The sequence below is a fragment of the Neltuma alba genome, unplaced genomic scaffold (genome assembly GCF_004799145.2).
Source record: "Neltuma alba isolate B1F8T4 unplaced genomic scaffold, ASM479914v2 tig00011326_pilon, whole genome shotgun sequence".
In the NCBI taxonomy this organism is placed as follows: Eukaryota; Viridiplantae; Streptophyta; class Magnoliopsida; order Fabales; family Fabaceae; genus Neltuma; species Neltuma alba.
Window position 1 is genome coordinate 1 of NW_021636032.1, and position 12,075 is coordinate 12,075.

Consider the following 12,075-nt stretch of genomic DNA (forward strand, 5'->3'; position numbering starts at 1 on the left):
GGCTCCACTCTACGGCACTTCAACTCGATCTTCTTACAGTCGAAACCCTCCGCAGGTAGCCCTTCCTGTTGGTCGACTCTCAATAAAAGCATATATGATAAGCATAAACCCAAAGGGAGAGCCCTCCCAAAAGACTAGCTTATTGGGAGGGAGAGCCTTTGAACTTATAAAATCCCACAACACTTGTGAGACTCCCCACTGTGGGACTCATAATAGAGCACCCCTCGAGAGCCGATGTTCCCGGCAGCTCCACTCTACAACACTTCACTCGGTCTTCTTACCGTCAGAACCCTCCCCAGGTAGCCCTTTCCGGTTTGCCGACTGTTAATGAAAACACCAATGTGATGAGCATAAGTCCAAGGGGAGAGTCCAATCCCAAAAGACTAGCCTATTAGGAGGAGAGCCCTTTAAACTTATAAACCCCACAATACTTGTAAAATTCCCCAATGTGGGACTCATAACAAGTGCTTAAAGCTATTAAAGAACTGTTATAGTGCAATCCGAGAAGATGGAAAGGTGATTGTAATAGATGCAGTTTTCTCACAACACCAGATACTTCTGCTGTAACAAAGAGCATCTTCAACTTGACTTACTTACTTATGGCAACTCAAAGCCCTGCTGGCAAAGAGAGGAATGAGCAACAGTTCATGCATTTGGCTACTTCATCTTGCTTTAACGCCATTATTAGATATGAATGCTTTGTTGACAACTTCTGGGTCATGGAGTTCTTCAAGTAGATATATAGTAGGCAATTGATTAGTGAAATCTCTTGCTGATTTAGATTTATATCTCTCCATTTTATAATATATTTTGGTTATAAGAAAATGTAATATTGATAGACCCAAGAAGAGGATAATTGGGTGGATATATACTTGATGATTGGAGTGATGAGTTGTGCTCGAAGAACCACTGAAGATGGAAAGGTGATAGTGGTGGCTGGAAGCAGTGTTTCCGGTTATATGAACACTCAAAATCCAAGTGGAAAGGACTTCTTGCAATTAGCCATCTCAGTCGGCTTTAGGAGATCTTCTTGGGTTATGGAATTCTTCGATCAAATACACTTCATTTCATTTCCTTTTTTTCTTCCTTTCCCTTTTCATTTATAACTTTATGTTGACAACTCTTCAATATCTGCAACATTATGTCCTTGTGACGGAATGGGTTTGGGCACCCCAAGCTCATCAAATATGAATTGTCCACATTTGATGAGTTTCATGATGAGCACCTATATTAAATCCCTTGTATTCACATAGTTGTCTACTAACAAAGCACTTCTACTTTATTGAACGCGTGCCTTCTAGTTGTGCCTGATCCTTCTGTGTTAGGAGGGAGAATATAATATGCTCATTCTTTCCCTATCAGCAAGCTGTTAATTTAGATGGTAAGTAGTCTTATCCCTATAAAAAGGAGAACACAAGTTCAAATTTCGAAAAGCGTATTTGTTGAAAGGATTTTAACCTTAACGTTACCAATCTGATAGAGATTAATTTTAAACCTAAAATGACTTGGGAATAATTTATAAATATATATACATACTCTTTCCCTTCTTACCATCCTTAAAACACTTTTTTAAGAAAAAAAGAGAAAAGTACAATTTAATGGTCGTTAAAGAGAGATCATTATTACAGATCAGGACTTTGAATTTGGAAAGTTATTGAGCAGGGCCTAATATAACCACCAAAATTGAGGAGAGAAGAGGCCTCTGCCCATGCGTTCATACAAGAGTAGTTAGCTAGAAATTTTTGAATTCAGCTCCTCCACAAAAATGGTTCTTCTTAGTCGATGAAGATGAAGACTTACAAATCAGCCTCTAATTAACTTAGTAGTAACTCCTAAGCCAGCTAGCCAATTAATAAATAGAGGGAGGGATCAGCAAATGGATTCTGTGCACATATTCTGCTTTTTTAATAAATTTTTATCATATATCGAACTAGATCTTGACCACGTATGCAAACCATGAAGCTTGAACTTAAAAAAATGTAGTTTTTTTTTTTTTAAAAAATCGAACATAGAAAAACAAATGGAAAACAGAAAGATTTTTTTTCTTGATACAAATTAAACGAGGGCTTAAGCCCTTAAACAAGCTAAAAGAGTGATTTATTTTTTGCTTTTTATCTAACTATACCTCTCAACTGATTTGTTTTCAATCATTAATTAAATAGGATATTAATCTCACCAAACAAAGAGAAGAAATATAGTGAAAGGAAGAGGGAAAGTAGAAGCACTAAAAAGCACAGTGGGGTTTTGGAATTTTGTGCCAGAAATGCAAACCATGAAGCTTGAACTTAAAAATATGTAGTTTTTTTTTTTTTAAATCGAACATAGAAAAACAAATGGAAAACAGAAAGATTTTTTTTTCTTGATACAAATTAAACGAGGGCTTAAGCCCTTAAACAAGCTAAAAGAGTGATTTTGTTTTTGCTTTTTTTATCTAACTATACCTCTCAACTGATTTGTTTTCAATCATTAATTAAATAGGATATTAATCTCACCAAACAAAGAGAAGAAATATAATGAAAGAAGAGAGAAAGTAGAAGCAGTAAAAAGCACAGTGGGGTTTGGAATTTTGTGCCAGCTGATTAGTAGTTGCCACAACAACACCGTCTCGTTTTTCTCTATCATAGCTTTATATCTTGATCAATAGGAAAAATATATGCTGCCTTTAATTTCTCCCTAGTGATCATACACAATTTTAAAGGAGATTTCATATCTCCTACAACACTTTACAAAGTCTTAAAAACAATTAAATATTTTTCCTGAAACGCCTATAAAGCTTAAAAACAAGAAAGAATAAATTTTTAGATATCAATTAATTTTTGATACATATACATTGATGCTAACTCTATCATGAAAGTACTCAATTAAACAAAGTCTCAAATGATTTATAATTTAGGATCAACCAAGATTATTACTTTCAAAGAGCAAGTTATAGGTTTATTTAGGTAAAAATTTAGGTGAAAAAATGCAATAAAATGGATCTAAAATAAAATGCAATCTACTAAATCTAAATGCAATATGCAAATGCTCTAGACTCTATACAAAAATTGAAGTAAACCAAATGAATGCCAATGTAATTTTTTGGGAGGTTTTGTTTAGAAGGGAAAGCAAAAGGCAAAGAAAATTAAGAAAGCAAAAACGAGGGATTTTCTTCAAATACAGTAGAGGGAACAACTTTGGATTTACTTAGAATTAACTTTCATAGCCTAAATCAATTAATTAGATCAAAGAGAAGTGACAAGAGAATGGAATTAATAAGTTCAATTATCTACTTGAAACAAAAAAATCTCACATTCAAAAACTTAAACTATTAGAGAACTCATAACTGCATAGGACTTGTTAATTAAACCATAAAAAACAATAACAATTAATTCTAAAAATTATGCTTAAAATCATTCAATTAAATAATTAGATAATTCACTAACTCAGTTAAAAAATCAAGAGGCAACAGAATTCAAATTTACAATTCAAACCATGTTAATAATTAAATTTACAATGAAAACTCAATTATAAATTTAATTAACAATACAAAAGTTAATAAACATAAATTTTAATAAGTATCTTGGTACAAATATAATCCAAATATCAATCTAATTAAGAATAAAAATGACAATTTAAAACTAAATTATCTTATAAAAATACAATTTAAAATTAAATAATCTCAAATCTTTAAATTAAAAAAATAAATGGTCTTCGAATGCTAGGCCAACACTCTAGCCCCTTTCATGCTCCTCTCTAAGTTATCTCCCAAACAAGCTTAAACTGTCACGGTGAAAAGCTTCTTCCCAAGCTTCGTACATAGCACGATCATGGCGGATAAGGAAAATAACAAGGGTGAAGTATGCGCGGTTGGAATGATGAGGATGGATGGTGTGGTTGCGCGCGTGTCCGTGCGGTAAATAGAGGGGAATCAATTGAACGGATGATGATGGAATATGGTGAGTGGATGCTGACGAAAGGAAATCAAAAAACGCGATGATGGAATATGAGTGGAGTTGACGAGGTGACCGCCATAAAAGAAAAGAAGGATCGTTGGAAAATCGAGAGAGGACCCCTAAGGAGTGGCAGCTAGGTTAATTTAATAGAAAAAGAGGAAATTTTTTTAATCCAAAACCGAAGCTATTAATACTTGATTGAACTATTTGAATTTAGTTATTGGACTGTGTTTGAATTTAAAAAATAATTTTGCACCAGTAAGAAATTTAAAAAATTTCAAAAATAATCTTTCTAAAAATTTAAAAATTATTTTAAAAAAATAGGGAATATTAATTTCGAGTTAAAATTGAACATCCCAAAATATTCATATTTTCAATCCAAAATCTCAATAGTTATGAAATATTTTAAAATTAATCAATTAATCTAATAATACATAAAAATTTATTTGAGCCCAATTTAGTTCCTAGATTAAAGTGGGATTAAATATATAAAAATTAAGCTTTATTAATATACATACTAGATAATTGAGTTTATAATTAGAGATACCGGGTGAGCATGATTTTAGCTATTTAACTTCATATAAAGTTAATTGAAGTATATTAGAGAAAAAGAAATTATTTAATCCTAACAATCATGACATGATTATATTACTAAAATATTATTTATATAAATAAATTATAGTAGTATATTAATTTATAAGTTAAATAAATTAATTTAAAAAATAATAAATAAAGATTAAATAAACTAAAATTTTATATTTAAACCAAAGTCAAATGTTTAACAACCCTTTGATGTGGGACTAGGGGCTACTGAGCTATGTAATTTCATTTTCGGTGATCGTGTCCATACTGTAATCAGTATCTTTAAATTATTAGGTGGTTTATTTTTCAGCTATCATATCCATACTTCAATCAATATCTTTAAATTATTAAGTCACAGAGAAAAATACTCCTTCAATATTAGATATAAAATATAATTATTAAATTGATTTTAATTTTAAATATAAAATTTATTTTTAATTTTTTTATATTAAGAAAAATAATTGTGATGTTTTTTAAACAAACATATCATATTTTTATAATTAATTAATTAATTAATTTTTTTAATTTAATTAAATTAGTTAAATAATTTATATTAAGTAATGAGAAGAGTAAATAGAAGAAAGTAAGAAAATGATTAGGCGAACGAAATGCCAATTTATTTTCTTTTCGAAATGAAGAGGCCCCATGGTCACTTCCTTTGCCAACACTATTATTTGTTCTTCAGAGCCCTATAAATCTGGTGATTCATAAATCTTTCGAATCAAAGCATACACATTTCTCCCTTCAACTTACCCACTCATGATGGCTCAGGCACCACAATCTCAGTCTCAGTCTAAGCCTCTTCACGACGAAGCGAGCAGTCACCAATCGCCAAAAATAGATGACATCGAAGAAGAGAGTTTCTCCTACGCCATGCAGCTCGCGACCTCCACCGCGATTTCCATGGCGATGCAAACAGCGGTGGAGCTCGGTGTCTTCGACGTCATTCATAGAGCTGGTCATGGCGCCAAGCTCTCCGCCGCTGAGATCGCGACGGAGCTTTCTTGCAAGAACTCCGAAGCGCCTTCCGCGCTCGATCGTCTCCTCTGGCTTCTAGCGTCGCACTCTGTTCTTACCTGTTCCGTCATCACCGATGAGGATCGAGGGCCGGCGTGTTCCCGACGAGTGTACGGCCTCCGTCCGGTGGCCAAATCTCTTGCGAGAAATGAAGATGGGGTGTCGTTGGGCCCTTTTATTGCGTTGATTCAAGATAAGGTCTTCCTTGACAGCTGGTTAGTAAGTGTTTTTTTAAATACAAAACAAAAACTAGTGAGAGATTCAATCTGGACCTACTCATAAAAACCGCATATATTAAAAAAATTTCATTCTAATAATATACATAATTAATAAAATATTTTAGAAAAGATAATACTGACAAATAAGTAATTTAACTAATTTTTTTAATATTTATGATTTGTTATATAACTCTTATATTAAAAATTGAGGATAATATTATAGGAATATATATGGATTTTTATCTTAAGATGAAAAGAACAATAGTCTAATTGAAATTTTTTGGGCCAGCGAGTGTGATTAAATATTGGATTCATTTATTATGATATATATAAGGTTAAATTTTAAGCTTACAATAAAAAAGGTTAAATTTATTAAGCTGCTATAAAGAGTGAAAGGAAAAAAGTTTTAAACTACAATTATATATATATTAATTTATTCGTTTACGCCTTTCCTCTATTTGACTCAATTATATATATTAATTTTAATTTATTAACTATTGAATAGTTGAAAATAGTTTAAAGCTTTATGATCATTCGATATAAAAATATTAAAATAAAGATAACCAAATTGGGAGAATTATAATGAGATTTCAAGGAAGAAAAATAATTATTAAAAAATCTTAATAACAACTTAATTAAACAGCCTGTAATAAGGTTTTAGAGTAGAAAATAACAATTTCTGAGACTTATTTTGTAATTAATTTTTTCCTTTAGAACTTGATTACAATTCTCTCTAACCAATTGACTTTTTACCCCTATTATTATCTCTGGTCTATTGCTTTTGCTTTATTTTAGGTTATCATATCATTTATTTTTATCTACGAATTACATGTAATATGAAGAAAAAAATTAGAATATAGACAAATAGAAAAGGGTTAATATAATTTTTTATCACTAAAATTTGAGCCTATTTCAGTTTTGATCCCTCAAATTTTAAACCCGTGATTTTAGTCACTAAAATTTAATCCATATTAAAACGTTATTTCCTGACAATGCAAAAGCTCCTAAAAACAATGTGTGAAAAAAAAAAAAGAGGCTAAAGAGTTTTGTTTTGAGGATCTGTTCCTTTTGTTTCTTCTATTATCCACACAAGGTTCGACTAGGTGTCATTTGGTAAGTTTAAATCACCAGTTTAACACTGTTTATGACACTTTAATAGATTTTAATACTATTACATATCCAAGGATTAACAGTTTAAAATTAACTAAATTCTAAGAACTAAAACTATGTGTTTGAAATATGAGGGACTAAAATCAAATTATACCCAAATTTTAGAGACCAAAAATTGTATTGGCCTGAAAAAATATTTGGTCGTCCCAATAATGTATTACAAGAAGTCATTTTCGACTTGCTGTAAACTTGACAAGTATGGAAATTTTAGGCGAGAATTGAAGGATGCAATATGTGAAGGAGGCATAGCGTTCAATAGGGTGCATGGCTCACATGCTTTCGAGTATCCGAGATTGGATTCAAGGTTTAACAATGTCTTCAACAAGGCAATGGTGAATCAGACCACCTTAGTTGTGACCAAAATTCTTGAATCCTACCGAGGTTTCGAGGACATCACCCGACTCGTCGACGTTGGTGGAGGTCTTGGGGTTACTCTAAGCTTGATCACTACTAAATATCCTCATTCAAGGAATCAATTTCGACCTGCCTCATGTCATCCAGCACGCTCCTCCTTATCCTGGTATGTCATTGCACACTGAATTTGGAACTCTCTGAAGCCTTCACGTAAGCTTTTCTTGAAAAAAAAACAAACAAACAATTATCGGTGAATTATATCAATGATTGTGACGTTCTAGGAGTCGAACATGTGGGAGGAGATATGTTTGAAAGCGTGCCTCAAGGAGATGCCATCTTCATGAAGGTGGGGTTGTGAGTAGTGATAATTATATAATCGATATGGTAATAGTTAATTAAAATTTCAGCTTTATTTGGTAAACTTTGTAGTGGATACTTCATGATTGGAGTGATGAATGGTGCTTGAAGCTGTTGAAGAACTGTTACAATGCAATTCCTGAAGATGGAAAAGTGGTCGTGATAGACGCAGTTTTGCCCATTGTACCACAGACTTCTGCTGCGGCAAAGAGCACCTCCCAGCTTGATCTCGTAATGCTGACTCAGAACCCAGGTGGCAAAGAGAGAAGTGAGCAAGAGTTCATGGAATTGGCTACGGCAGCAGGGTTTAGTGGCATCAGATATGAATGTTTTGTTCGTAACTTTTGGATTATGGAATTCTTCAAATAGATATTTCCATTTTCTGAGAGTATTATTACGCATTTTATAATTAACCTAATAATTAAATATGATAATTTAGTTTGCATTCTGTAATCCAACTGCGTTATTCGGAAGAAGTGGAAGAATCTAAATTGGATATGGAAGTACGGTATGGTTACCCTATAATTCTTCTCTCTTGTCACAACATTCCACACAACATATGTTTCTTTTTGATGATGACAGTAGCTTTACTTAACTCAGTAATACCTAAAATTCATATAGACCGCTAAAAGAGGCTTCAAGACTGTAACACCTAAAATCATCCTTGAGGTGAGATCTAACTAAATATGCTTTTTTAGGAAACGTAATTCTGAATGAATTGAATGAATCCCAAAGGATATCTATATCAAATAGATGCGATCTGCTCATGAGGTGTGCCTGCAGATAACAAATACAGGGGAGACAATATTCTTGTACTGGGTGAATGTGGCGCCATAAATTTATTGTTTTTCCCACCCTTAAAAACTGTACGAGATAATGGTGGAAATGATGTGAAAGTTACATTTATTTTCAGTACAGATAATCGCGTAACATTACATTGGATAATGTAGTATATGGTCAGAAGCATTTATCAACAATGGTTCCACATCTTCAACCAGAGTCCTTGCTTGTGTCAATGGCTCCTCTAGGCACTGCTCCCAGTTATTTCGTAGTATGTTTCTTTTACTTTTCGCACAAAAGCTTCCCTGTAATTGCGTTAAACATGCTTATTAATGGCATGGTTATGACTAAAAGCAAAGTAATTGGGATTTTGAAAAATATTGTTCAGAACTTGATGAATTGATTAAATTCAAAATTTCAAACCAGTGTATATAAGGCTTACCTGTCTGGCTTGAAAACTAGGTTCTTGTAAGCGAACCACTGTAAAAAGGAACAGAGATGATGAGTTAATAGATAGACCAGCAATATCTGTTACCCAAGAAGCAATAAGAAACAAAAGGATTACGAGGCAGGTTTCAAGTTTCTTGAGAAACTTGTTTCTTCTTCTTTTGATATTATAGAGCATTTTCCTGGATTAGCGTAGTGCATTTAAAGCTTCACTGTTCTAGTGTTTTTCAAAAGAAGCAAACACAGATCTCCAGGTTCTGGACAAATTGTTATAATCATTAATTGAGAAGAGTGAGTGACATACGGTGATAACAGTAGCGAAGCATATTAAACTTACCCCAGTGTAGCCAATGCCCACAACCTCAAGCATCCCAGGAATCAAAGGAAGCCTATCGATTGCCTGTTTTATAAGATAGCTACAAATAGTTACCAACTGAGCTAAACAAAACTTGAAACTGGCTGTAAATAGAAGGACGTTATGATCAGAGAATACGAACTAAGAATTCAGATAACCTACCGACATCATCCCAGCTGTGCCCCACAACGCAACTACACCAGCTGCTGCTACTGTGCTCACTGCATATTTATCTTCAACTTTGTCCCACTATGAACCCAACATAAAGTCAGTCACTTTAACCATTAGGGATAAACAAGTTAAAAAATATCAAACACATTCCTATAACTTGGAGCGGATCCTCTCTATTCATAGAGCCATTCATTCAAAGAGAGAGAAATAATACAGTGAAACTGCATCTGGAATCTAATCCAATCAATACTTTCATTGTATGCATATTCTTTTTCCTATCATCTCTCTGAATACATTATACAAGTGACTGCGGAGGATCTGAATTGCGTACAGCTTGTTGAATCTTCTTAACAAGCTCTGGGGGCTCAGCTGTGACAACTTCTGTTGAAATCTCTTGTCCTGTAACAACTGCTGGAGGGGCTTCACCTGTTGCCGAGCTTGCCATTGCCATCACATTGCGAGCAATTTTGCGACCTGAAGTAATCACTTAATGAATTACCACTTCCTGAATACGTTAAAAGCATTAGCAGCTAAACGCCCTGATAGTAACACAAACATGAATGGAGCAAGCACAGCAAAACATACAGTTTCTATCTGTAATTTCAAGGACCATATCATCTTCCATACAACAATTTTAAGCGTCCATACTTTATAGATTAGCTGTAACATTCACGAGGCTTATGTTTATATGGCAATGTTGTGGTCATTGCCAGAATATTGTGGCGATTTTGCGACATGACACAACCATTCTACAAAAAATCTCATACTACAAAAGCACTGGCAGCCAATGAAAGAGGTACAAACACATACACAAAAGACAGGATACTACACAGTTACTCAGACACAGAGAGAAGACACACAATAAAACACCAAGTGTTAATATAGTTTGAAAAATTGCTTGGTGTCTTAAAGTATTACACAAATATGGCGCTTTTTCTCCGTTTTAGGTTCCAGTGCAAAATTTTACATCCTTAGACAATCCGTCTGCATGTTACTTAATAGTATCTAATAAGAGTACCTAACATAGCCACAGCTCATTACTCGAATGCCTGTCCTTTAACAACGTTAGTGAGGCTTTTGTTTTGGTGATAGGTGATTGATTGTCCAACACTCCAAGCAGGTCTGATGTATCAAAACTGATACGTCTACATGACAAGCCTCACTCAAGCATAATAAAGGATGAGTGTGTGTGTGGGTTTGAAACAAGTGTCTGATACGAGCCCAGTTAAATATTTAGAATGTGTTTGTACTTCACCAAATTTGACTCCTTTCTTTTCTTTTGAGTTTCCATTGCAGAAGTTTATATCCTAAACCAACCCGTCTACAAATTACTCATAGTATGTAAAACAGTGTCTACATCATGGTACCAACGTCAGTGATGCTTTTATTTCGTCGTTTGGTAATTAATTGTGCATGCAGGCCTGATGTATCAAAACTGATACAAACAGAGACACCAACAAAATATCGAACAGCAAAACATGAAATTGAAGTAAATATATGCATGTCCATGTATTTTTTTTCTCCCAATACAAGTGTGTGATATATGAAGAGTTAAATGAAATATTTAGAATGTGATTGAGCTTGAACAACATGGATAAGGGCGTTTAGGGAAAAAGGACTTACAATAGGCAGCGGCCTTCCAGGGACGGTTCTGGGACTGAACCGGCGGAGGAGGGAGAGAGGGAAGGCTGACGCATTGAGAGGAAGCAGAAGCCGATTGTCTGGGAGCCTTTGCATCAACGAGGGAGGAAGAAGAAGAGATAGTGAGAGTGGAGGAGGAGGTGGAAGCCATTGTTATGAGTATGAGGTAGCTAGCCGGTGAAGGCCCCCTTGTTGAGTATAGGAATTTAGTGAAGAATGTGAAGAAGAGGAGGCTTTAGAGAGAGATTGAGATATTTGAGGATTTGATTATGGTGGGAGGAGAGGAGGAGAAGCTCTCTGGTTGGAAATGCTACAGGAAGAAGATGCAGAGCCACTCATTTGCAATGGTGTAGATAGTGTGGTGCTGACCTGGCTGCAACCAGATAGGGCTTCTATGGCATTTCTTTTGCCAGACCACTCTGCTTTCTTCTTCAAAACCTCCCCATATGCAATGCCAAGCCATCCTATTATCTTTCCCACCTTACAAAATTATCTTTATTATCTTTGCTCAACGCATTTAACATCAACCAGAAAAACAAGTTGTGATGGTTAGAGAGCAAGTCCCCAGCATGCTTTTATTGTTATGGATAACAAGTCGATAGCCCAATAGGCCCATGGTTAGGCCCAACTTCTAAACTGGCTGTTCCCAAATGATGTTTCCAGCTTCCCTGCTTCTCGTGGACTTGGATCCTCTGCCTTCGTAAAATTGGGAAACCCATCAATGATTGGAAAGGTGGGTAGACGACAGATCAAGGAAGAAATGTAGATGAAGGAAATAAGATAAATATTGCGAATCCATTTCTTAATATAAGACATATTTAACTAATTTGATTAGATTATAAAAATTAGGTGAGTTGGTTAATTATAATCAATATGACATATTTTTTCTAAAACATCATAATCATCTTCCTTAATATCTTCTATCCTTTTTTTATTTAATTATGGTTGAAAGAGTATCAATACAAATAATTTAAAAAAATTGATAAATATACAAAGTAGGTTTTACATTTAAAAACAAGATTAATTAACAATTAGATTTCACATTAAAGAT

The 12,075-nt window shown here is 34.1% G+C and overlaps 1 protein-coding gene and 1 pseudogene across 1 annotated transcript; one reads left to right on the forward strand and one right to left on the reverse strand.

The window, feature by feature from the left end:
• The first annotated feature begins 5,210 nt into the window (after positions 1-5,210).
• Positions 5,211-8,155, forward strand: LOC114712030 (anthranilate N-methyltransferase-like; annotated as a pseudogene).
• Positions 8,156-8,468: 313 nt separating this feature from the next.
• Positions 8,469-11,396, reverse strand: LOC114712035 (protein CURVATURE THYLAKOID 1B, chloroplastic-like). The gene is made up of 6 exons (XM_028896490.1): positions 11,007-11,396; positions 9,715-9,857; positions 9,375-9,461; positions 9,195-9,257; positions 8,853-8,890; positions 8,469-8,715 (listed from the first exon to the last, which is right to left on the reverse strand). The coding sequence occupies exons 1-6, from the start codon at positions 11,173-11,175 to the stop codon at positions 8,655-8,657; spliced, it is 561 nt and encodes a 186-aa protein (XP_028752323.1). The 5' UTR covers positions 11,176-11,396; the 3' UTR covers positions 8,469-8,654.
• Between the last annotated feature and the right edge of the window lie 679 nt (positions 11,397-12,075).